At 68.5% G+C, this 24,620-nt stretch overlaps 4 protein-coding genes across 18 annotated transcripts; 3 read left to right on the forward strand and 1 right to left on the reverse strand.

Annotated features, from left to right (window-relative positions):
* Window positions 1-752: 752 nt before the first annotated feature.
* On the forward strand, window positions 753-7,867 carry SCRN2 (secernin 2). 8 transcript variants are annotated; one of them, XM_059869378.1, is made up of 9 exons: window positions 753-803; window positions 1,141-1,312; window positions 1,852-2,033; window positions 2,761-2,960; window positions 3,050-3,265; window positions 3,976-4,141; window positions 4,215-4,392; window positions 5,153-5,322; window positions 5,673-7,867. In XM_059869378.1, exons 2-8 carry the CDS (start codon window positions 1,142-1,144, stop codon window positions 5,309-5,311), a joined length of 1,272 nt encoding a protein of 423 aa, XP_059725361.1. In that variant the 5' UTR covers window positions 753-803; window position 1,141; the 3' UTR covers window positions 5,312-5,322; window positions 5,673-7,867. The 8 variants fall into 8 exon arrangements, 5 of the variants coding, with proteins under 5 accessions (XP_059725361.1, XP_059725358.1, XP_059725357.1 ...); XM_059869375.1 differs by having other exon boundaries at window positions 754-803; window positions 1,136-1,312; XR_009489620.1 differs by having other exon boundaries at window positions 766-803; window positions 1,026-1,312; window positions 4,291-4,392; window positions 5,617-7,867.
* On the reverse strand, window positions 5,594-8,003 carry LOC132339088 (uncharacterized). The gene is made up of 4 exons (XM_059869129.1): window positions 7,934-8,003; window positions 7,353-7,816; window positions 6,257-6,290; window positions 5,594-5,929 (listed from the first exon to the last, which is right to left on the reverse strand). The coding sequence occupies exons 1-4, from the start codon at window positions 8,001-8,003 to the stop codon at window positions 5,595-5,597; spliced, it is 903 nt and encodes a 300-aa protein (XP_059725112.1). The 3' UTR covers window position 5,594.
* Window positions 8,004-9,537: 1,534 nt separating this feature from the next.
* Window positions 9,538-15,164, forward strand: MRPL10 (mitochondrial ribosomal protein L10). Its single transcript, XM_059869450.1, has 5 exons — window positions 9,538-9,624; window positions 11,165-11,334; window positions 12,112-12,276; window positions 13,228-13,372; window positions 14,524-15,164. Exons 1-5 carry the CDS (start codon window positions 9,585-9,587, stop codon window positions 14,766-14,768), a joined length of 765 nt encoding a protein of 254 aa, XP_059725433.1. The 5' UTR covers window positions 9,538-9,584; the 3' UTR covers window positions 14,769-15,164.
* Window positions 15,165-15,702: 538 nt separating this feature from the next.
* OSBPL7 (oxysterol binding protein like 7) lies at window positions 15,703-24,536 on the forward strand. 8 transcript variants are annotated; one of them, XM_059869436.1, is made up of 23 exons: window positions 15,703-15,763; window positions 16,642-16,834; window positions 16,975-17,091; window positions 17,221-17,274; window positions 17,397-17,510; window positions 17,594-17,704; window positions 17,793-17,913; window positions 17,989-18,092; window positions 18,181-18,279; window positions 18,366-18,495; window positions 18,591-18,715; window positions 18,845-18,925; window positions 19,006-19,137; window positions 19,621-19,711; window positions 19,913-20,202; window positions 21,385-21,522; window positions 21,599-21,662; window positions 21,760-21,838; window positions 21,930-22,074; window positions 22,952-23,208; window positions 23,289-23,415; window positions 23,494-23,616; window positions 24,057-24,536. In XM_059869436.1, the coding sequence occupies exons 2-23, from the start codon at window positions 16,742-16,744 to the stop codon at window positions 24,309-24,311; spliced, it is 2,850 nt and encodes a 949-aa protein (XP_059725419.1). In that variant the 5' UTR covers window positions 15,703-15,763; window positions 16,642-16,741; the 3' UTR covers window positions 24,312-24,536. The 8 variants fall into 8 exon arrangements, with proteins under 8 accessions (XP_059725419.1, XP_059725416.1, XP_059725417.1 ...); XM_059869433.1 differs by lacking the exon at window positions 15,703-15,763 and having other exon boundaries at window positions 16,517-16,834; XM_059869434.1 differs by lacking the exon at window positions 15,703-15,763 and having other exon boundaries at window positions 16,517-16,834; window positions 18,181-18,273.
* Window positions 24,537-24,620: the final 84 nt, after the last annotated feature.

Genomic DNA, 24,620 nt, shown 5'->3' on the forward strand with positions numbered 1-24,620 from the left:
TGGGTTTTGTACTGGAATAAACGCCGCGTGTTTTCCACGCTCCGGCTCTCCGGCTCCATCCCTGCCGAAGGACGCGGGGGTCCGGCGCCCCGACCCCAAATCAGCCCTGGCAAGGGGCTCAGGGGCCCTGAACCCAAATCAGCCCTGCCAAGAGACTCAGCGGTCCGGAATCCCGACCCCAAACCATCCCCACCGAGGGGCTCAGGGGTCCGGAATCCCGACCCCAAACCATCCCCACCGAGGGGCTCAGGGGTCCGGAATCCCGACCCCAAACCATCCCCACCGAGGGGCTCAGGGGTCCCCCCAGCCTGGCCTCGGCTCTCCAAGGATTCCCAGCACGGGGACCCTGGGGGCTGCCGGGTGTGGGGGTGACACGGGCCGGGACCAGCCGCGCCCCCCACGAGGGTCCCATCCTGCGCCCCCCGGGCCGGGCAGGGGCTCAGGGTCCCCCCGCGGGCAGGGCGCTGCCCGGCAGGTCCGTCCGCATACCGCGGGCCGGGCGGGGCGCTGCCCACGCCGGTGCTGCCCACGGGGCGCGGGGGTGCCCACGGGGGGCGCTGCCCACGCCGGTGCTGTCCCGGGCTCCTTTGGGAACCACCCCCCCGACCCACGCGGGGGCAGGTGCCAGTCCCGGTCCCGGTGCCAGTCCCGGTGCCGGTGCCGGTCCCCACCGCTGCCGCCGTGCGGCCTCCGGCCACCGGGCGCCGCCGTCGCACGGCCCGGGCTGGACAGGGCGGGCCGGGGCTGGACAGGGCGGGCCGGGGCGGGCCCGGGCAGCGGCGGAGGTGCGGAAGCAGCGGCAGGTCCGTGGGGACGGGAGGCCCCCGCGGGGTCCCGGTCACCGGCGCTGTGAGGGAGGGGGTCCCATACGCGGTCGGTGCTGGGGGGATCCCGGTTACCGGGGTGCGAGGGGGGTGGCTCCGGTCGGGCGGAGCTGCGGGGTCCCGGGGTGGGGGTACCCCCCAGGTCACCCCGCCTTGGGGTCCCTGTTGCCCCCCAGCTCCAGGCACCTCTTCATCCCCCAGCCGCCCCTCCAGACTCCCCCCGTCCAACCCCGAAGGGACCCTGGGGACACATCCGGGGCAGGGACAGGGACACGGGGTTGACATCGCCCTCGGTGCCCGCCCTGACCCAGTTTAGGATGGCGGGCCACACTCCTGTGCCCTCGTCCTGCGACTGCTTCGTGGCCATGCCACCGCACACGGCGTCCCCCGCCGTCATCTTCGCCAAGAACGCCGATCGGCCCCGGGACGAGGTGCAGGAGATCGTCTATGTCCCCGCTGCCACCCACCGGCCTGGGGACAAAGTCCAGGTGAGACCGTGCTGTCAGGTGCCAGCTCACCCGGGTGTGTCCCCCCAGTGTGCAGGGCCAGGGTGGCTGCAGGGACAGGGCACTGAGCGTGCCAGGTGTCACCTCGGTGTGCCAGGGGTGGCTGCAGGGACAGGGCACTGAGCGTGCCAGGTGTCACCTCGTGTGCCAGGGTGGCTGCAGGGACAGGGCACTGAGCGTGCCAGGTGTCACCTTTTGTCCCCCAGAGCACCTCGTGTGCCAGCGTGGCTGCAGGGACAGGGCACTGAGCGTGCCAGGTGTCACCTCGTGTGCCAGGGGTGGCTGCAGGGACAGGGCACTGAGCGTGCCAGGTGTCACCTCGTGTGCCAGGGTGGCTGCAGGGACAGGGCACTGAGCGTGCCAGGTGTCACCTCGTGTGCCAGGGTGGCTGCAGGGACAGGGCACTGAGCGTGCCAGGTGTCACCTTATGTCCCCCAGAGCACCTCGATGTGCCAGGGTGGCTGCAGGGACAGGGCACTGAGCGTGCCAGGTGTCACCCGTGTCCCCGCGTGTCCCCGCAGTGCACGTACCTGCAGATCGAGCAGGTGCAGCGCACGCACGCCGTGGTGCTGAGCCGCCCTGCCTGGCTCTGGGGGGCCGAGATGGGCGCCAACGACTGCGGGGTCTGCGTGGGCAACGAGGGCGTGTGGACCCGCGAGCCCCTGGGTGAGGCCGAGGCACTGCTGGGCATGGACCTGGTGAGGTGAGGAGGGTGAGGAGGGTGAGGAGGTGAGGGTGGTGAGGATGGTGAGGATGGTGAGGATGCTGAGGATGCTGAGGATGATGAGGATGCTGAGGATGATGAGGATGATGAGGACAGCCCCGTGCCCCTGCTGTCCCAGCCCCGGTGAGGATGGTGAGGATGATGAGGATGATGAGGATGATGAGGATGATGAGGATGCTGAGGATGCTGAGGATGCTGAGGATGCTGAGGATGGTGAGGATGCTGAGGACAGCCCCGTGCCTGCGCTGTCCCAGCCCCGGTGAGGATGCTGAGGATGATGAGGATGGTGAGGATGATGAGGATGCTGAGGACAGCCCCGTGCCCGCGCTGTCCCAGCCCCGGTGAGGATGGTGAGGATGGTGAGGATGATGAGGATGGTGAGGATGATGAGGATGATGAGGATGCTGAGGACAGCCCCGTGCCCGTGCTGTCCCAGCCCTAGGTGAGGATGGTGAGGATGATGAGGATGATGAGGATGGTGAGGATGGTGGGGATGCTGAGGATGATGAGGATGATGAGGATGCTGGGGATGCTGAGGACAGCCCCGTGCCCGCGCTGTCCCAGCCCCGGTGAGGATGCTGAGGATGATGAGGATGATGAGGATGGTGAGGATGCTGAGGATGATGAGGATGGTGAGGATGCTGAGGACAGCCCAGTGCCCGCACTGTCCAGCCCTGGCTCTGTCTGACGGGCCCGGCTGGCGCAGGCTGGGTTTGGAGCGGGGCGGCTCGGCCCGGGAGGCCCTGGAGGTGATGACGGCCCTGCTGGAGCGCCACGGCCAGGGCGGGAGCTGCAAGGAGGAGCCGGTGCCCTTCGTGTACCACAACACCTTCCTGCTGGCCGACCGCGCCGAGGCCTGGCTGCTGGAGACCGCCGGGCGCTACTGGGCGGCGCAGCGGATCCGCGGTGAGCGGGCACCGGGGGCTCCGGGGGCTCCGCGGGCACCGGGGGGTCCCGCAGCGCCCCGAGTGACCCCCGGGCCCCGGCTGGCGCAGAGGGCAGCCGCAACATCTCCAACCAGCTGAGCATCGGCAGCGACATCACGGCCGAGCACGCGGGGCTGCGGGAGCGGGCGCGGAGCCGGGGCTGGTGGAGCGGGGACGGCGAGTTCAGCTTCGCCCGCGCCTTCTCCCTGGAGGAGCAGCCCCCGCGCATGGAGGCGGCCAAGGCACGGCTCCGCGCCGGGAGGGAGCTGCTGCAGCGGCACGCAGGTGGGGACGGGGTGGGGACAGCGTGGGGACGGGGTGGGGACGGGGTGGGGATAGGGTGGGGACGGCGTGGGGATGGGGTGGGGACGGGATGGGATGGGATGGGGATGGGGATGGGAACAGGACAAGGACAGGGGTGGGGACAGGACAGGGATGGGAACAGGACGGGGACAGGAAGGAGGATAGGACAGGGATGGGGACAGGATGGGGACAAGAATAATAGAACAGGACAGGAATGGTGACAGGACAGGGATGGTGACAGGACAGGGATGGGGACAGGACAGAGATAGGAATAGGGACAGGACAGGGACAAGAAGAATAGAACAGGACAGGGATGGGGACAGGACAGGGATGGGGACAGGACAGGGATAGGAATGGGGACAGGACAGGGACAAGAAGAATAGAACAGGACAGGGATGGGGACAGGACAGGGATGGGGACAGGACAGGGGTAGGAATGGTCACTGATCCATGGCTCCCCAAGTGCTGCTTCCAAGCTGGCAAGGAGCTCTTGAGGCAGCACTCAGGTGGGGACAGGGATGGGGACAGGGGTGGCCACGCATGGCTCGCCAAGGGCTGCTTCTGTGCTGGCACATCCCCAGTTCCTGGGGACAGGGCCTGGCGTGGGGACGGCCACCCACTCCTCACCCCAGCGCGTCCCCCCCGCCCACGGCCAGGCTGGCAGCGCTGAGGTGGCCCTGCCTGTCCCCGCAGGTCACATCACGGCGGAGACGTTGATGTCCATCCTGCGGGACAAGGACAGTGGCATCTGTGTGGACTCGGAGGGGTTCCGCACGGCCGGCAGCATGGTGTCCGTGCTGCCCCGCGACCCCGCCCTGCCCTGCGTCCACTTCTTCACCGCCACCCCGGACCCCTCCAGGTGAGGCCACAGGTGGGCGCGGGGGCGTGGCGCTCCCCGCCGTTCTGCTCTCTCATCCCGGCTCCTCCTCCAGGTCTGTCTTCAAGCCCTTCGTGTTCGTGGCCGGCATCAAGCCGGCGCCGCAGGTGAGATCCCCGACCTTCCTGCAGGATCCCGCCCGGCAGATCCCGAGGTTCCGGAGCTCCGTGGATCGGCGGCACGAGCTGTACCGCCGGCACCAGGCGGCGCTGGAGCTCATGGAGCGGGACCCGGTACCGAGACCCCGCAGAGCCTGCAGAGCCCGCAGAGCCTGCGGATCCCACAGATCCCACAGACCCTGCAGATCCCACAGACCCCGCAGACCCCACAGAGCCCGCAGAGCCTGCAGAGCCCACAGACCCTGCAGAGCCCGCAGATCCCATAGACCCCACAGACCCTGCAGACCCCACAGACCCTGCAGACCCCACAGAGCTCGCAGAGCCCACAGACCCTGCAGATCCCACACAGCCCACAGACCCTGCAGATCCCACAGACCCCACAGACCCTGCAGAGCCCATAGACCCCGCAGAGCCTGCAGAGCCCATAGACCCTGCAGAGCCCATAGACCCCGCAGAGCCTGCAGACCCTGCGGATCCCACAGAGCCCACAGACCCCACAGACCTCGCAGACCCTTCCCCACCCTGCAATGGGATCGAGCTCTGAGCTCTCTGATCCCACCCTGGATTGGATCGAGCTCTGAGCTCTCTGATCCCACCCTGCAATGGGATCGAGCTCTGAGCTCTCTGACCCCACCCTGGATGGGATCGAGCCCTGAGCTCTCTGACCCCACCCTGGATTGGATCGAGCTCTGAGCTCTCTGATCCCACCCTGCAATGGGATCGAGCTCTGAGCTCTCTGACCCCACCCTTCAATGGGATCGAGCCCTGAGCTCTCTGATCCCACCCTGGACTGGATCGAGCTCTGAGCTCTCTGATCCCACCCTGGACTGGCCCGGACCCCCTGATCTCCCTGACCCCAGCCTGATCCCGGCAGGAGCGGGGCCAGCGGCTCCTGGGCACGCTGCGGGAGCTGGAGCAGCAGGGCCTGCAGGGGCTGCGGGAGCTGCTGGAGGGCACCGTGAGCCCCCGCCCCGAGGAGCTGGCCGACCTCTTCTTCGACTGCGTGGAGGCCGAGATGAAGTTTTACACCTGAACCCCGCACAGGTGGGTGGGCTCGGCTTCCCCCACGGCGTTTTTCGTGGGTAGGGAATCACAAAACATTCCAGAGTCCAACCCTGACCCTTCCTGCGTGGGTTCCAGCCCCGGGTTACCCTGGAGCAAGCACTGGGAGCTGAGCTCGGGCTGGAATGGGTGCAAGGGGAAGGGCAGGGATATGGGATGGGGCTGGGGGTCCTGCCCACCCCCCCGTGTGTGCTTTCCCCCATTCCCAGCCCCGCAGGGTGGCACCAAACTGGACTGGGGTGGCAATAAAGCCTTTATTCCTGGCTGCTGCTGCAGGATATTTGGGATAACTGCCCATTTCCTGCTCCTTTGGCACGGGTCTCCTCCTCCAGAGCCTCGCCTGGGGGCTGGATGGCGCCAGGAGCCCCCAGGGAGCCGCTGGATGCCGGCAGAGGTGACAGCCGTGCCCCCGGCTCCCGCTGGGGACAGAGCTGGGGACACGGCCGGGCCGTGCCGTGCTGCCCCGAGCCCAGCAGCAGAGCCCGGCGCTCCCGCAGCTCCTCCAGCCGCGCCCGGTGCTCCTCCCGGCTGATCGCCCGCCGCAGCCGCGCCCGCCCCGCCAGCTCCCGCTGCAGCCCCCCGAGGAAATCTGCCGGGAGGGACAGCAGCTCCAGGAGACGCGGCACTGCCAGCCCCGGAGCGAGTGCCGCGTGTCCTGGCCCCACCCGGGCACCTCTGTCCACCGTGAAGGGAGCCCTCAGCTCAGGGAGCTCCTCCTCCTCCTCCTCCTCCTCGCTGCTGCAGGAGCCTCCTCCCTCCTCTTCCTCGGCCGCGCTCCCCTGCACGGGCTGGGAATCCAGCTGCAGGAGCTGGGGCAGGGCTGCCAGCACCCCATCCCTGCGGGAAAATGAGGGAAAAGCCGAATTTTCTGCGGCTGTGGGGTTGGGAGAGGGGGTCCCATCCTCCCTCAGCCCACCAGAGCCGCAGGGGGGAGAGCAGGGATTCAATCCCTGGGGTGGAGAGCAGGGATTCAATCCCTGGGGTGGAGAGCAGGGATTCAATCCCTGGGGTTTGGAGAGCAGGGATTCAATCGTTGGGGTTTGGAGAGCAGGGATTCAATCGTTGGGGTTTGGAGAGCAGGGATTCAATCGTTGGGGTTTGGAGAGCAGGGATTCAATCCCTGGGGTTTGGAGAGCAGGGATTCAATCGTTGGGGTTTGGAGAGCAGGGATTCAATCCCTGGGGTTTGGAGAGCAGGGATTCAATCCCTGGGGTTTGGAGAGCAGGGATTCAGTCCCTGGGGTTTGGAGAGCAGGGATTCAATCCCTGGGATGGAAAGCAGGAATTCACATCCCTGGGGTTTGAGCAGGGATTCAATCCCTGGGGTTTGAGCAGGGATTCAATCCTTGGGATTTGGAGAGCAGGGATTCACATCCCTGGGGTTTGAGCAGGGATTCACATCCCTGGGGTTTGAGCAGGGATTCAATCCCTGGGGTTTGAGCAGGGATTCAATCCCTGGGGCTTGGAGAGCAGGGATTCAGTCCCTGGGGTTTGCAGAGCAGGGATTCAATCCCTGGGGCTTGGAGAGCAGGGATTCAATCCCTGGGGTTTGGAGAGCAGGGATTCAATCCCTGGGGTTTGGAGAGCAGGGATTCAATCCCTGGGGTTTGGAGAGCAGGGATTCAATCCCTGGGGTTTGGAGAGCAGGGATTCACATCCCTGGGGTTTGAGCAGGGATTCAATCCCTGCAGTTTGGAGGACCAGGCTGTGTTTGGTATTTCATGGAGTGGTTTGGGTGGGAAGGGACCTTAAATCCCACCCAGTTCCACCCAGGGACACATCCCACTATCCAGGGATCGGGAGCAGTCACAGCTCCTCTGGGAACCCCATCCCACCCCCTCCCCACCCTCCCAGCCAGGAATTCCTTCCCCAGATCCCCTCTGGCAAGGCGAATCCGTTCCCCCTTGCCCAGAATCCTTTCCCAGCTCTCCAGGAGGTGCTGAAAGGCCTCAGGGAGGTCACCCCGAGGCTCCTCCCAGGTTCTGGGGGGCTGCTCTGCCCCTGCTGCCCCACCTGTATCCCTCCTGCCGGGTGCACTGGTTCCCTGCCAGGTCGAGGATCCGGAGGCTGCGGGGCAGCTCCTCTGCCAGGAGAGAGGGAAAGCACAGGGGGGCTGAGCTGGGAGCCACAATTCCTGCTCCCCCAAAGCCCCCCAGCACCCCCACAGCCGGGGAAACCGAGGCAGGAGGGCACGGGAATGCAGGCAGCCCCGGAGGGGTTCCTGCTCCCACCTGTGTGCAGCACCTGGATCAGGTTGTGGGACAGGTCCAGGACGCTGAGCTGGGACAGCCCCTGCAGGTTCTGCACCCTCTGGATGCGGTTCCCAGCCAGGCAGAGGAACCTGCAGAGCTCAGGGAGGGCGAGGGGGGTGTCACAGCCCCCTGGGGACAGCTGGTCCCCTTCCCCAGCCCGGGAGAGCCCCGGGAGGAGGAGCTGCTGTACCTCAGGTTGGGGAAACTCTCCAAATTCTCCATCCTCTCAATTTGGTTCTGGAAAATAAAACAGAAAAAATAAAAAACCAAACCCAACCTGTTTTTTACTTTGCCTGCTGAGTGAAGATTCACATTTTGGGAACGCTCTGGGATTGCTCCAACCAATCCTGGGGCAGCACAGGCGATTCTGGGGAGGGATCCCAAAATTCAGGGCCCTGAGCTGTGTCCTCATGGGGGATTGGGAGCACTGGAATTCCAGGGGGTTGGAGTGGGGGCAGGCTCAGAGACCCCTGTGGGGGGACTGGGGGGTCACTGGGACAAAAACCTCAAGGGTGGGGGGCTCAAAGACCCCCGTGGGGGGACTGGGGGTCACTGGGACAAAACCCTGTGTTGTCTTCTGTTTCCTTCTGGATATTGGGACGGGAAAACAGGAGCAGGACTGGGGGTGTCTGTGGGAGCAGGACTGGGGGTGTCTGTGGGATCAGGACTGGGGGTGTCTGTGCCCCCCAGGATCAGGACTAGGGGTGTCTCTGCCCCCCAGGATCAGGACTGGGGGTGTCTGTGGGATCAGGACTGGGGGTGTCTGTGCCCCCAGGATCAGGACTGGGGGTGTCTGTGCCCCCAGGATCAGGACTGGGGGTGTCTGTGCCCCCAGGATCAGGACTGGGGGTGTCTGTGCCCCCCAGGATCAGGACTGGGGGTGTCTCTGCCCCCAGGATCAGGACTGGGGGTGTCTCTGCCCCCCAGGATCAGGACTAGGGGTGTCTGTGCCCCCAGGATCAGAACTGGGGGTGTCTGTGGGATCAGAACTGGGGGTGTCTCTGCCCCCAGGATCAGAACTGGGGGTGTCTATGCCCCCCAGGATCAGGACTGGGGGTGTCTCTGCCCCGCCCAGCTCCGTACCTGCTGCAGGTAGAGGCTGTGGATCGCCTCCTGGCCCCGGGTTTTCCCGATGCAGGAGATGTTCTCCCGGTCCAAGCGGAGGGTGCAGGTGGGCAGCGGCCCCCTGGAGCTGCGGGGACACAGGGGGGGTTTTGGGGTGCCCTGAGCCCCCTCCCTGCCAGCGCAGGCTCTGGGGGTCCTCACCGGCTGCGGGCGGTGATGAGGCTGTCGCTGAGGGTCACTCCTGGGGACGGCTCCTCGGGGGCTGTGGGAATGCAGAGTGGGGGTCCAGGGCAGGTGCAGCCCCTCCTGCCCCGAGGAGCCCCCTCCCCAGTGCCTCACTCACCCCCACAAAGGGCATCGTCCCCTTGCTCAGCCATGGCGGGGCGGCCTGGGGGTCCTTGTGCCCACTCAGGGTGATGGAGGAGCAGGGTCTGAGGGAACAGAGGGTTCTGAACAAACCGGTGGGCTGGGGATGTCAGCGGGGAAAGGATTGCTGGGGTGGGGTCAGGGCGGGACCCCACGGTGGGCAGAGGGGCTCTGTACCCAGGGGGTTATGGCACTGGCACTGCGGGGATCAGAGCCCCGGCCTGGGGATCTCAGAGAGCCCCGGGATGGGGCTGGGGGCTCACCGGGACCAGGCCCCACTGGATGGGGGCGCTTAGAGACCCCTGGGATGGAGCCACGGCAGCTCAGCGGGACCGGGTACGGCGGGTTTGGGGCTCAGAGACCCCCGGAAGGGCCAGGGGGGCTCACCGGGAGCGGTTCCCCGGGTTTAGGGCTGAGTCCCTCACTTTGGGGGGTTCGGTGCCCCCCGGTCCGGGCTCCGTTCAGCGCCCCCGCCCAGGCCGCGCCGTTGCTATGGAGACGGGCGCACCGGAAGTGTCGGGTCCTCCACCTTCCCACAGGCCCTTGCGCCGGCGCGACCAAGATGGCGGCGCTCAGTGGTGGCGGGACGCCATGGCGGCGGGGTGAGAGACCGGGAGCGGGAACGGGAACCGGACAGGAACGGGAGCGGGAGTGGGAACGGGAACGGGAACGGGAATAGGAACGGGACAGGAATGGGAACGGGAATGGGACAGGAATGGGAATGGGAACGGAACAAGAACGGGAACGGGTCAGGAATGGGAACGGGAATGGGACAGGAATGGGAATGGGAACGGAACAGGAATGGGAACGAGACAGGAATGGGAATGGGAATAGGAACGGGACAAGAATGGGAACGGGAATGAGAATGGGAATGGAAACGGAACGGGAATGGGAACGGGACGGGAATGGGAACGGGACGGGAATGGGAACGGGACAGGAAAGGGAATGGGAATGGAACAGGAATGGGACGGGAACGGGACGGGAATGGGAACGGGAACGGGAATGGGACAGGAATGGTAATGGGAACGGGACCGGAATGGGAATGGGAGTGGGAACGGGAATGGGAATGGGACAGGGGCCTGGAAAGGGAACGGGACAGGGACTGGGACTGGGACTGGGATGGGAACAGGACAGGGACAGGGACAGGAATAGTAACGGTAACGGGAATGGGGTGGGAAGGGACAAAAATAGGAATGGGAGGGAGAACGGGACAGGAATGGGAACAGGAACGGGAACGGGACAGGGGCCTGAAATGGGATCGGAACAGGACTGGGACAGGGGCTTGGAATGGGAACAGGAAGGGAACGGGAGTGGGAATGGGAGGGGACAGAGACTGGGAACGCAAACGCGTCCAGGGCACGATCAGGAACCGGGGCCAGGACTGGGCCCAGAACCGAGGCAGGCCCAGGCAGCCTGGTACCGGTTCTGATGGTGCCCCGCAGCCTGGCTGCCCGGTACCGGTGCTGGTACCGGTTCTGATGGTGCCCCGCAGCCTGGCTGCCCGGTACCGGTACCAGTGCCGGTTTCGGTTCTGATGGTGCCCCGCAGCCTGGCTGCCCGGTACCGGTGCCGGTGCCGGTTCTGATGGTGCCCCGCAGCCTGGCTGCCCGGTACCGGTGCTGGTACCGGTTCTGATGGTGCCCCGCAGCCTGGCTGCCCGGTGCCGGTTCTGATGGCGCCCCGCAGCCTGGCTGCCCGGTACCGGTACCGGTTTCGGTTCTGATGGCGCCCCGCAGCCTGGCTGCCCGGTACCAGTGCCGGTTTCGGTTCTGATGGTGCCCCGCAGCCTGGCTGCCCGGTACCGGTACCGGTGCCGGTTCTGATGGTGCCCCGCAGCCTGGCTGCCCGGTGCCGGTACCGGTTTCGGTTCTGATGGTGCCCCGCAGCCTGGCTGCCCGGTGCCGGTACCAGTGCCAGTTCTGATGGTGCCCCGCAGCCTGGCTGCCCGGTGCCGGTACCAGTGCCGGTTTCGGTTCTGATGGTGCCCCGCAGCCTGGCTGCCCGGTACCGGTACCGGTTTCGGTTCTGATGGTGCCCCGCAGCCTGGCTGCCCGGTACCGGTACCGGTTTCGGTTCTGATGGTGCCCCGCAGCCTGGCTGCCCGGTACCGGTGCCGGTTTCGGTTCTGATGGTGCCCCGCAGCCTGGCTGCCCGCCCTGCAGCTGCTGCGGCGCGGCTCCAAGGCGGTGACGCGGCACTGGAAGGCCGCGCACTTCCAGCGGCAGAAGCTGCTGGCCCTGACCGAGTACCTGCCCCCGCGGCCCGCCCTGCCCCCGCGCTGCCTGCCCCGCCCCGCGGCCCGGCAGCAGCAGGTACGGCACGGCACGGCATGGCATGGCAGGGCACGGCACGGGGGGTTCCACCAGGGTGGGCACGGGTGGGGGCACAGCCCGGCTGGAGCTGGTGGGAGGCTGTGACCCCATGGGGGGCGATGGGAAACAGGTGAGACCCCATGTGTGGGATCTCGAGATCCGTGGGATCACCTCGAGATCCGGGGGATCACCTTGAGTTCCATGGGAACACCTCGGGATCCGTGGGATCACCTTGAGGTCCATGGGATCACCTTGAGGTCCATGAGATCACCTCGAGATCCATGGGAACACCTCGAGATCCATGGGAACACCTCAACATCCATGGGATCACCCTGAGGTCCATGGGATCACCTTGAGGTCCATGGGATCACCTCGAGGTCCATGGAATCACCTCGAGATCCTTGAGATCACCTCAAGGTCCACGGGAACACCCCAAACCCACAGCATCACCTCACAATCCTTGGGACCATCTCCCCCCAGCACCTCCAGCTGCGGGATCACACCTGGGGTCCCACTCTGTCCCCTTGTCCCCAGGGCTGTCCCCCACCCACACTCCCTGTCCCCAGGGCTGTCCCCTGCCCCCCCACCACACTCCCTGTCCCCAGGGCTGTCCCTGTCCCACCCTCCCTGTCCCCAGGAGGACGGCTATGCGTGGGTGCTGTGACACTGGGGCTGTCCCTGTCCCCCACCACCCTCCCTGTCCCCAGGAGGACGGCTATGCATGGGTGCTGTGACACTGGGGCTGTCCCTGTCCCCCACCACCCTCCCTGTCCCCAGGAGGACGGCTATGCCCGCGTGCTGCGTGCCCAGCTGGAGGCCACGCTCCGTGCCAGCCGCATGGTGGCCGTGTGCCAGTACAACGCCATGGCCGACGAGGACGTGGCCACGCTGCGCCACTTCCTGCGCCGCCACGACATCCACGTCAAGTTCGTGCTCAACGAGGTGGGGCTGGGCCTCGGGGGGCTTGGGGGGTCTCCCGGGGGTTCTGGGGGTATCCCGGGGGTCTCACGGGGCTTCTGGGGGTATCCCAAGTTCTGGGGGTATCCCAGGGGTATCCCAGGGGTTTCTGGGGGTATCCTGGGGGTATCCTGGGGGTTCTGGGAATATCCCAATGCTTCCAAGGTATCCTGGTGGTTTCAGGCTATTCCAGAAGTTTCAGGGGTATCCCAGTCGCTCTGGGGTGTCCCAGTGGTTCTGGAGGGGCTATCCTGGTGGCTCTGGGGCTGTCCCGGTGGCTCTGTGGGCTGTCCCAGTGGTTCTGGGGGTGTCCCGGTGGCCCGGCTCTCATCCCGAGCTCTGTCCCGGTGGTTCCGGCCCATCCCGGTGGCCCGGCTCTCATCCCGAGCTCTGTCCCGGTGGTTCTGGCCCATCCCGGTGGTTCCAGCCCATCCCGGTGGCTCTGGGGGTGTCCCGGTGGTTCCGGCCCATCCCGGTGGCCCGGCTCTCACCCCGAGCTCTGTCCCGGTGGTTCCGGCCCATCCCGGTGGCCCGGCTCTCATCCCGAGCTCTGTCCCGGTGGTTCCGGCCCATCCCGGTGGCCCGGCTCTCACCCCGAGCTCTGTCCCGGTGGTTCCGGCCCATCCCGGTGGCTCTGGGGGTGTCCCGGTGGTTCCGGCCCATCCCGGTGGTTCCGGCCCATCCCGGTGGTTCTGGCCCATCCCGGTGGTTCTGGCCCATCCCGGTGGTTCCGGCCCGTCCCAGTGGTTCCGGCCCGTCCCGGTGGCCCGGCTCTCACCCCGAGCTCTGTCCCGGTGGTTCCGGGCTGTCCCGGTGGTTCCGGCCCGTCCCGGTGGCCCGGCTCTCACCCCGAGCTCTGTCCCGGTGGTTCCGGCCCATCCCGGTGGTTCCGGCCCATCCCGGTGGTTCCGGCTCTCACCCCGAGCTCTGTCCCAGGTTGCCCGGGCGGTGCTGGAGCAGTCCAGGCTCCGGAACCTGCTGCCGCTGTTCGTGTGCAGGAACATCCTGCTGGTGAGCCCGGAGCCGCGGGCCAGGGAGATGCTGCGAGTGCTCCGGGGGGTGCCCCAGGTCAACCTGCTGGGTGAGAGCCTGCCCTGCTGCTGCCCACGCCCCCCGGCCGGGGGCACCGGGGCTGGGAACGGGGCTGGGAACGGGGCTGGGAACGGGGCTGTGAATGGGGGAACGGGGCTGGGAATGGGGGCACGGGGCTGGGAATGGGAGCACAGGGCTGGGAACGGGGCTGGGAACGGGGGAACGGGGCTGGGAACGGGGCTGGGAATGGGGGCATGGGGCTGGGAATGGGGGAACGGGGCTGGGAATGGGGGAACGGGGCTGGGAACGGGGCTGGGAATGGGGGAACGGGGCTGGGAACGGGGCTGGGAACGGGGGCACAGGGCTGGGAATGGGGGAACGGGGCTGGGAATGGGGGAACGGGGCTGGGAACGGGGCTGGGAACGGGGGAACGGGACTGGGAACGGGGGAACGGGGCTGGGAATGGGGGAACGGGGCTGGGAATGGGGGAACGGGGCTGGGAATGGGGGAACGGGGCTGGGAATGAGGCTGGGAATGGGGGAACTGGGCTGGGAATGGGGGAACGGGGCTGGGAATGGGGGCACAGGGCTGGGAACGGGGGAACGGGGCTGGGAATGGGGGAACGGGGCTGGGAACGGGGCTGGGAATGGGGGCATGGGGCTGGGAATGGGGGAACGGGGCTGGGAACGGGGGAACGGGGCTGGGAATGGGGGAACGGGGCTGGGAACGGGGGAACGGGGCTGGGAATGGGGGAACGGGGCTGGGAACGGGGGCACGGGGCTGGGAATGGGGGGATGGGGCTGGGAACGGGGCTGGGAACGGGGGCATGGGGCTGGGAATGGGGAAATGGGGTAACGGGGCTGGGAATGGGGCTGGGAATGGGGGAACGGGGCTGGGAACAGGGGCATGGGGCTGGGAATGGTGGAATGGGGCTGGGAACGGGGATGGGAACAGGGGCATAGGGCTGGGAATGGGGCTGGGAATGGGGGAATGGGGCTGGGAATGGGGGCCTGAGGCTTGGGAGGCTCATCCAGGGCTGGGAATGCTGGCCCAGGGCTGGGAATGCTGGCCCAGGGCTGGGAATGAGGCCCCTGAGGGAGCTGCACCCTTGCAGCCGAGGGGAGGGCAGCCTGCAGGAGCCAGCAGCCCCTCCCCAGAGGGCTCTGGAATTCCATGCCCATCCCCAGCTCCCTTTTGCAGGCGCCTGCATCGACGACACCATCCTGAGCCGGCAGGGCGTGGAGAACTTGGCCCGGCTGCCGTCGCTGGAGGTGTCGCAGGGGCAGACGGTGGCAGCCCTGTCCCTGCTGCCCTCGCAGACCTGCTCCCTGCTCCAGCGCGGCCCCGCTCACCTGGCGGCGCTCCTGGAGCAGCACATCCGGCGGCTGCGGGGCGCGGGGGCAGCCACGGAGCCTCCCCCGGGCCCCAGCACTGCGGGCCACTGACCCTGGCAACTGGGAACCAGCTCCTTCCCTGGCTCTGGGAAACGGGGAGCCCCTCGGATGAGGGGCTGGAGGTCGTGGACACAATCCCCACGGGATTCTGCAGCTCCACAGAGCGGGGTCAGGGAGTGGGGGTTGGGCACTGAGGGTCCTGTGGCCCCCCCAGTCCTGCAGGGAGTCGTGGCCGTTCCCTTGTGCTCCCTTGGGATGGTCCCAGCGGCGTTCCAGCTGTGGTCAGGGGTCTCTGGGAGCAGCCAGAGGAGGAGGAGGAGCGCGGGATGGACCCTGCAGGGGGGATTTGGGGCTCTTCAAGCCCCCTGCCTTGGGCATGGGGCTGTGCTGTAACTCTGACCCCAGCCCGGGGTCGCCGTCCTGCCCATTAAAGTGTCTGTGTGGAGATGCCGCGGCCTCGTCCAGGATTTTGGGGGGTGGGTGAGGGGTGTTCCTGCCCCCCGAGGGTGGGGGGAGAGGCCAGGGCTGCGCTGGGGGTCCGAGGGAGCAGAGCTGGGGGTGGGAGAGGGAAATCCCAGGGTGGGAATGCCCCGGGACCACCTTGGAGGGGTGATCCCGGACACCCCCGTGGGTCAGCGATTCCCGGGATCCCCATGGGGTGGTGATTCCTGGGATCCCCACGGGATGAGCAGCCCCGAGACCCCCACGGGACGATGATCCTGAGACCCTCAGACATCCATCCTGAGACCCCCTCGGTCAGTGACCCCCAGGACCCCCGTGCGGTGCTGCCTCTCGCGGGGGTCTTCCCCCGCTTTCCCCGGGGCTGCTCTCGGGTGGGGTCCGGAGCTGCCCCGGTTCCGTGCGGGCGCTCGGGCTCTGCTCGCTCCCGGTGTCCCGGCGGCTCCGGGCGCTGGCGGCTCCGGTCCTCCACGGAGCAGGGGGCAGAGCCGAGCGGCTCCGGACCGCCCTCCGTGTTCCGCTTCCTGCCGCCGCCGCCGCCGGGCAGGATGCGACCGGCCCCCGCCGCCCGCCCGCCGCCCGCCCAGGTGAGCACCGGCGACCGGCACGGGGGGAAAGGTCCGGCCGGCCCCGCGACCCCCGGCCCCCGCTGCCCCGGGGGGTGACACCGGCGCGGGGACACGGGGATGGGCTTTGCCCCGCGCGGGGGATGGAGAGCCCCGGGGGTACCGGCGCAGCCCCGCTCCGGTGCGAGGGGTCGGTGCCGATCCCGGGCAGCACCTGCGGGAGAGAGCCGGGAGACCCCCGGTGCCCTCCCCTCGGAGGCGCCGTTACCGGTGCCGGGTTATCTGAGGCAGCGTGGCTGTCTGCCGGTGCCGTGGTTACCTTCGCCGTGGCCATCGGTACGGCGGTGACGGTGCCGCCGTTACCGGCACGGTGCTCACCGGCGCCGGGGCTTGGCCGCCGTCCCGGGGTTATCCCGGGATCCATCCTACAGCAGCGGCCGGGACTCGTGGGTGCCCCGTTAGGGACAGCGCCGGGGGGATGGCAAGGCCAGGAGAAGCTTGCCCGTGCCTCAGTTTCCCCCTCTGGAACGGTGAAGGGCAAAGGGAACAAAGGCCGTGCCGGGAGGGCGCGCGGCCCCGCCGGGCTCGGCAGGGCTCGGGGGGAGCAGGGGTCGTGCCGGTCCTTGCGCCGGTGTCACCCCCGGCTGTGCCACGCGTGCCCCGTGCCAGCCGGCCCGTGGGGCGGCGGGCCGGACTCTGGACCCGGACTGGGTGGCACAGCCGAGATAACGCTGGGAGGGTCAAAGGCTCCGGCGCACGCAGAAGTTTCTCGGTGCCGGCGGCGGTGCCATGCAGAGCCCTCCGGGCGCTGGGGACGGGGCCATCCCTGCCACCCCCTGTCCCAGCGGGGCTGCGGGGACCCTCCCCGAGCTCCCTGACCGGCCGTGCCCTCCCCGCAGCGGCTCCCGCCGTGACGGCCGAGCTCGGAGCCCCGGCCCCGCAGCCCCGACGGGAGGGGGGGCTCGGCCCGGTGCCCCCTGCCCCCTCTGCTCGCCGGCCATGGGCAGCCACGAGAAGGACCCGTGCTCTCCGAAGAGAGCCCTGTCCCGCTCCAACAGCACCGTGTCCTCCAAGCACAGCAGCGTCCAGCAGGTTTGCATTTGGATTCGGGGGGCTCACAATGACCACAGGGAGGCTTTGGGGGCTGGGGGTACCGAATGTCCCTGCCTGGGGACAAGGCGGGCAGCAGCCTCTGGTGTGAGGGACCCCCACGCTGACCCCTGTCCCCGCAGGGCTCGGAGAGCTGGGAGGTGGTGGAGGAGCCCCGGGGCAGCCCCGGGCAGCAGCCGCAGCGGCACGAGGGGTACCTGCTCAAGAAGAGGAAATGGCCCCTGAAGGGCTGGCACAAGGTAACAGGCAGAGCTGGCACCAGGAGCCGTGAGCCCAGCTGCTCCTGGCAGGATTTGGGCAGGGGGGGCTGGCTGTAGGGGCTGCTGTCTGCGCCCCCTCCCCAAACCAACCTTCCCCTCCATCCCCAGCGGTACTTCGTGCTGGAAAACGGGATCCTGAAATATTCCACCACGCGCCAGGACGTGAGTGTGTGCCCGGGCTGTGGCCACGCAGCCTCCCTGGGGGCTCAGGGCTGGGGACACCCCCGTGGCCCCCTGAGGAAGGGGGGTCTGTCCCCCTGACAGGCGTCCCTGGGCCCCCCCAGGTCCTCAAGGGCAAACTGCACGGTGCCATCGATGTCCGGCAGTCCGTCATGTCCGTCAACAAGAAGGCACAGAGGGTTGACCTGGACACGGAGGACAACATTTATCACCTCAAGGTGCCGCTGGGAGGCTGGAGCTGGGGTGGCACGGGCTTGGGGACATCAGGTGGTGTCCCCTCCAACTCGGCCCTGTCCCCCAGATCAAGTCCCCGGAGGTGTTCTCCAGCTGGGTGAGCAGCCTGTGCTCCCACCACCACGGCGAGCGGCCGGGGCCGTGTCCCCCGGGGGGTCCCGCGGGGACCAGCACGCAGGTGGGTGACAGCTCGGGGTGACAGCGCCAGGCAGGGCCTGGGCGAGTGGCTCCTGACAGCGATCAGTGCCCTCTGTGCCCCGCTGCAGGGCCAGTGGACGCGGATGCTGCCCTCGGGCAGTGCCCCTGCCCTGTCCACGCTGGCCAGCTCCCGGGACAAGGTGAACGCCTGGCTGAAGGACAGCGAGGGGCTGGAGCGCTGCTCGGCCGGTGAGTGGGGCCCGAGGGGCCGTGTGGGGCCGGGCAGGGTCCTGTGCCCCTCCCTGACCCCTGTGCCCCTGGCAGAGCTGTCGGAGTGCCAGGCCAAGCTGCAGGAGCTGACGGGAATGCTCCAGCACCTGGAGGCCCTGCACCGCATCCCCTCAGCCCCGCTCATCTCCGGCGGCCAGGTGAGAGGGACGGCCAGGTGAGGGAGGGGGTCCCGCGCCCCCCCTTCCTGGGGAGGGTCCAGCTGCAGCCCCCTCCTCTCCCTCACAGCCCTCGGCCGCCACGGAGAGGCCCAAGAAGGGCCGGAGGAGCACCAAGATCTGGTGCACGCAGAGCTTTGCCAAGGACGACACCATCGGCAGGGTGAGGGTGAGCCGGAGCCCCCACCCCGAGCTCTGCCACCGCCTGGGCACGGAGCCCCCCGGGTGAGCCCGCTGAGCCCCGTGTCCCCCCAGGCGGGCCGCCTGCACGGCTCTGTCCCCAACCTGTCGCGCTACCTGGAGCCGTCGCAGAGCCAGCTGCCCTTCAGCGTGCCCCCGGAGTACAGCCAGCTGCAGCGCAGCTTCTGGGTGCTGGCCCAGAAAGGTGCGATGGCCCGGGGGGCTGGGCCTGGCCGGGGGTCCCGGCGCGGGTTTTGGGGTGCTGACGCTCGGCCTGACGCCCACCGTGTCCCCCCGCAGTGCACGGCTCGCTGAGCAGCGTGGTGGCCGCGCTGGTGGCCGAGAGGGCCCGTCTGGAGGAGATGCGGCAGGCGCTGGACCGGCAGTGCCCGGCCCCACGGCCCGGCAGCGCCGGCACCGCCGGGGTGAGGGAGCACCTCGGGTGCTGCTCCGGGGTCTCAGCAGGGGGCTGGGGGTCCGCTGTCCCTGCCAGCCCTGTCCTGGCTGGAGGGGAGCGGCCGGGGGGACTCGGCTCAGCCTCGCCCTTCCCACAGCCCGCCCTGCGCCGCTTCCACTCCCTGTCCGTGTCCTCCGACACCACGCTGGATTCCTTTGCCTCGCTGCACCCGGATGAGGTCAGGGGGGTGGGATGGGGCGGCCTGGGGGTGCTGTGGCCCCCCCGGGGCGGGGGCTGAGCCGGTGGCTGTCCCCGCAGCCGGACGCGCTGCCCGCCAAGGGCCGGGAGCAGCAGCTCTCCAACCGCAGCATCGTCTCGCTGGCCGACTCCCACACCGAGTTCTTCGATGCCTGCGAGGTTTTCCTCTCCGCCAGCTCCTCTGAGAACGAGGTGAGGGGCTTGGGGGGGGCTCTACTGGCGAGGGGGCTCTGCTGGTGGGGGGCTCTGCGGACCCCCGGCCACCCCTCGCTGCTCTGGGTTCATCTGTCCCCTCTCTCTCCCCTGTCCCACGTCATTAGCCAGCCCGAGGGCCGCTCCCCGTGTCCCCCCCAGCCCCTGGATCCCCCCCGCTCCCCGTGTCCCCCGCAGCCCCCCGCAGCCCCCTCCCTCCCCGCTCTCGGGGTCTCCGCAGTCTCTGAGCCCGGGGGCGGGGGCCGGGTGCTGCCGGTGCCCCCCCCCGCTGCTGCTCCCCCACCGGCACCCACCCACCCCCCCATCCCGACACCCCCATCCCAGGATCCCGGGCCTCATCCCACCCTTTCGGGGGGGCCCTTCCCGGTAGCGCCCCACCCGCCCCCTCCAGGGGGTCTCCCCCACATCCCTCCCGTCCCCCCGGGACCCCCGAAGCCGCCGACGGTCCCTGCGCCTCCTCAGCCCTCGGAGGACGAGTCGTGCATCAGCGAGGTCACCACCAGCGTCTGCGAGGAGCCCACCGAGCCGGGGGGGCCGGGCCGCCCCTCGACAGGTACGGGGAGCACCGGGGAGGGCACCGGGGAGGGCACCGGGGAGGGAGGGGGCACCGGCGGAGATGCGGGAAGGGAGAAGCGAGGCGGAGGCAGCTCTGCCTCCCGACACGGCACGGGGGGAACCGAGGGGAAGGGACAGCTCTGCTCCCCGGCAGCTCCGGGGAGGGGTCGGCTCCGTCCCACCGGCCGCTGCCCGGCAGGAGCGGAGCGCCCGGGGCTGCCGGCGGAGCCGCCGCCGCTGGAGCCGCCGCTGGAGCTGCCGGGGCCGGACCCGCGGCGCAGGAGCCGCCTGCCCGCGCCCCCCGCGCCCTCGGGGGACGTGAGCCTGTGGGGGCTCCTGCGGAGCAGCGTGGGCAAGGACCTGTCCCGCGTGGCGCTGCCCGTGCAGCTGAACGAGCCGCTGAACACCCTGCAGCGGCTCTGCGAGGAGCTGGAGTACAGCGAGCTGCTGGACAGGGCCAGCCGCGCCCGCGACCCCCGGCAGCGCCTGGTGAGGGGGCAGCCGGGACACCGGGGGGACCGGGACAGCGGGGGGACCGGGACACGGGGGGAGCCGGGACAGCGGGGGAACCGGGACAGCGGGGGAACCGGGATACCGGGGGAACCGGGACAGCGGGGGAACCGGGACAGCGGGGGAACCGGGATACCGGGGGAACCGGGACACGGGGGGAACCGGGACAGCAGGGAACAGGGATACCGGGGGGAACCGGGACAGCGGGGGAGCCGGGATACCGGGGGAACCGGGACACGGGGGGAACCGGGACAGCAGGGAACAGGGATACCGGGGGGAACCGGGACAGCGGGTGAACCGGGATACCGGGGGGAACCGGGACAGCGGGGGAACCGGGACAGCGGGGGAACCGGGACACCGGGGGAACCGGGACACGGGGGGAACCGGGACAGCAGGGAACAGGGATACCAGGGGGAACCGGGATACCGGGGGGAACTGGGACACCGGGGGGAACTGGGACACCGGGGGGAACCGGGACAGTGGGGGGAATCGGGACAGCGGGGGATCCGGGATTCCGGGGGGAACCGGGACAGCGGGGGAACCGGGACAGCAGGGAACAGGGATACCGGGGGGAACCGGGACAACGGGGGGAACTGGGACAGCGGGGGATCCGGGACACTGGGGGAACCGGGACACGGGGGGAACCGGGACAGCGGGGGGCAGTGGGGACACGAGGGGGATTTAGGGGAGCTCGGGGCAGGGGGACACGAGGGACTTTGAGGACAAGGAGGGCACGGGGAGGTCCAGGGGAGGGGGTGCAGGGGGCTCATGGGGTGTGGAAGGAGCTCGGGGGGTCACAGGGGGCACAGGAGCAAGGGGACATGGCGGGGGACATGAAGGACTTTGGGGACAGGCCACAGGAGGTGGGGGGGGCTCAGGGGACACCAGAAGTTTGGGGGACATGAGGGGACTTGGGGAGTTTGAGGGTTTCAGGAAGCCCGAGGTCGTGTGAGGACAGGGAGACTTTGAGGGTTTGGGGGACACTGGGGACCCCAAAGTCAAGTGGAGCAGGGGGACTTCGAGGGTTTAGTGTGCTCAGAGGTGCTTGAGGACACACAGATCTCCTGTGGGGACGGGCAGGGCGGGCGTGTGCCCGTGTGGGGCGTGGTGGCAGCGTCGCGGTGGCCATGGTGACACGGTGACACGGTGGCACGGTGGCAGGTGTACGTGGCCGCCTTTGCCGTGTCTGCCTACGCCTCCACCTACTACCGGGCGGGCAGCAAACCCTTCAACCCCGTGCTGGGCGAGACCTACGAGTGCGTGCGGCCCGACCGCGGCTTCCGCTTCATCAGCGAGCAGGTGGGCACGGGCGGGGGTCCTGGGGGGCACCCCGGGGCTGGGCGGGGCGCTGGCACGTCCCTCCTTGTCCCCTCAGGTCTCCCACCACCCTCCCATCTCCGCCTGCCACGCTGAGTCCGACAACTTTGTCTTCTGGCAAGGTGAGAGCCCAGGAGGGCGTTGGGCACTGGGAGGGTCCCCCTAGGGCGGGGGGCTTGGGGGTCTCACCTCCTCTTCCTCCTCCTCCTCCTCCTCCAGACATGAGGTGGAAGAACAAATTCTGGGGCAAATCCCTGGAGATCGTCCCCATGGGCACCGTCAATGTCCAGCTGCCCAGGTGAGACCCCAGCCCCACAGGTGGGCCCCCCCAGGTCCCCGCCCCCGCGCCCCCTGCCCTCCGTGCCCACCCACGAGGGCGCTGCCCGCAGGACCGGGGACCACTACAAGTGGAACAAGGTGACCACGTGCATCCACAACGTGCTGAGCGGGCCCCGCTGGATCGAGCACTACGGCGAGGTGCTGATCCGCAACACCCGCGACGCCTCCTACCACTGCAAGCTCACCTTCTGCAAGGTGTGCCCCGCCCCTCCGTGCCCAGGCTCCGCCCACCCACTGCCCTGACCCCGCCCCTCTGCATTATCGCCCCCTGGCCCCCTCGGGTGTGGCCCCGCCCCATCGCCCACTTGGTAATTAAACGCTCTGTTGTTGCCCCGCCCCTTGTCTGGCCCCGCCTCTCACTTATGGCTCCGCCCCTTCCCAATAGCCCCGCCCTTTCTCCAGTGACCCCACCCCCTAGTGCCCCACCCTTTCTCAATTACTCTGCCTGTCACTCCTGGCCCCACCCTTTTCCCAGTAGCCCCACCCTTTCCAAATGACCCCACCCATCATAGCCCCACCCTTTTCCAGTGACTCCACCCTTTCTAGAAGGCTCCACCCACCAATCATTGCCCCTCCCCTTTCCAATAGCCACACCCTCTCCCAGTGGCCCCACCCTTTCCCAGTGACCACGCCCCTTTCCAATTACTCCACACTTTCCAGAAGATTCTTCCTCATGGCCCCACCCTTTCCCAGTGACCACGCCCCTTTCCAATTACTCCACGCTTTCCAGAAGATTCCCCCTCATGGCCCTACTCTTTCCCAGTGGTAACCACACCCCTTTCCAAATACTCCACGCTTTCCAGAAGGTTCCTCCTCATGGCCCCACCCTTTCCCAGTGGTGATCACGCCCCTTTCCAATTACTCCATGATTTCCAGAAGGTTCTTCCTCATCGCCCCACTTTTCCCAGTGACCACGCCCCTTTCCAATTACTCCACGCTTTCCAGAAGATTCCCCCTCATGGCCCTACTCTTTCCCAGTGGTAACCACACCCCTTTCCAATACTCCATGCTTTCCAGAAGGTTCCTCCTCATCGCCCCACCCTTTTCCTATGGCCACACCCTATTCCTACAGCCAATGACTGCACCGAGTTCCAGAAAGCTCCTCCCATCACTCCTGGCCCCACCCTGCCATAGCCACACCCTCTCCCCTAGCCCCGCCCTCCCCGCTGACCCCGCCCCTGGCGCAGGCGCGGTACTGGGGCGCGGGGGCCAACGAGGTGCAGGGCGCCGTGCTGAGCCGCAGCGGGACGGCCGTGGAGCGCCTGGCGGGCAAGTGGCACGAGGGGCTGCGCCGCGGGCCCGCCCCGGGCCAGTGCGTCTGGAAAGCCAGTAAGGACCCGGGGGCACCGCCCGGGGGGGTACCCCATGCTGGGAGGGGGTCTCTGACCGTCCCCACGCCCCCCACGCAGACCCCATGCCCCGCGACCACGAGAGGAGCTACGGCTTCACGCAGTTCGCGCTGGAGCTGAACGAGCTGACGCCGGAGCTGCGCCGGGTGCTGCCCTCCACGGACACGCGCCTGCGGCCGGACCAGCGGTCAGCGGTGCCCCGGGGTGCGGGCCGGGCCGGCTGGGGCTGGCCAGGTGCTCACAGCCCCGTGCCGTGTCCCCCCAGGTACCTGGAGGAGGGGAACGTGCCGGCGGCCGAGGCGCAGAAGCGGCAGATCGAGCAGCTGCAGCGGGACCGGCGCCGCGTGATGGAGGAGAACAACATCACCCACCAGGCCCGGTTCTTCAGGTCCGGGGGGCTCCTGGGGCTGGGGACTCCGGCATCAGGGGCATGGGGAGGCCTTCTGGGGGTCCTGAGGGCCGCTCTTGGCTCGGGGGATGTGGGGCTCTTATGGCATGGGGAGACCCTTCCCAGGAGTCTTGGGAGCACCCCATGGCCCAGAGGGGTGTGGGACTTTCAGGGGGGTGTGGGGCTCGCAGGGAGTGGGGAAAGCCCCCCACGAGAGCCCTGAGGGCCCCCCAAGGCTCAGGAGGAAGTGAGGCTCTCAGGGAAGGAGGAACCCCCCATGGGAAGCCCCCCCATGGTTCGAGGAGATGAGGGGGATTTGAAGGAATGGTGAGACCCCTCTGATGGTTCAGAGGAGCGTGGGGCTCCCGGGGGGCCATGGGGCTCTTGGGGAGTGGGAAACCCCCCTGGAAGTGCCAACCGTGCCCCCACCCCACGCCCAGGCGTGTGACAGATGCCAGTGGCAAGGAGTCGTGGGTCACCAACAACACCTACTGGAAGCTGCGCCTGGACCCCGGCTTCTCCCACCTGGACAGCGCAGTGCTCTGGTAGACCCCAGCCCGGGGGGTGCTGAGCCCCCCCAGCTCCTCACAGCAGTGCCCAGCAGTGGGGCTGGTCCCCCCAGCACTGGGGGTGCAGACCCCCCCCCCCCCCTTTCCGAGCCATTTTGCCGCTGTTTCAGTAAAACTGTGATGTAAAAATGGGAGGGGGGCACTGGCAATGCCTCCCCCCCGCCCCGGGGCAGCGCCTTGGGGACACCTGAGGCACTTTGGGGCAGGGGCTGGCAGTGCCCCCCTGCCCTGGGGGCACAGGATGATAAGGGGGGGGTTAGGGGGTCGCAGGGTGCCCGCGGGCGGGAAGACCCCACTGCCCCCCCCCCAAATTGTGCACAGGGGCTGCTCTAATAAAGGCTGTGAAGAGTTGGGGTGTGCAGAGAGATTCCTTCTCCCTCCCACCCATCACTACCCCCGGGGGGTGTTCAGGACCCCCTCCCAAATCAGGCTGGG

The sequence above is a fragment of the Haemorhous mexicanus genome, chromosome 28, assembly GCF_027477595.1.
Source record: "Haemorhous mexicanus isolate bHaeMex1 chromosome 28, bHaeMex1.pri, whole genome shotgun sequence".
Classification (NCBI taxonomy): domain Eukaryota; kingdom Metazoa; phylum Chordata; class Aves; order Passeriformes; family Fringillidae; genus Haemorhous; species Haemorhous mexicanus.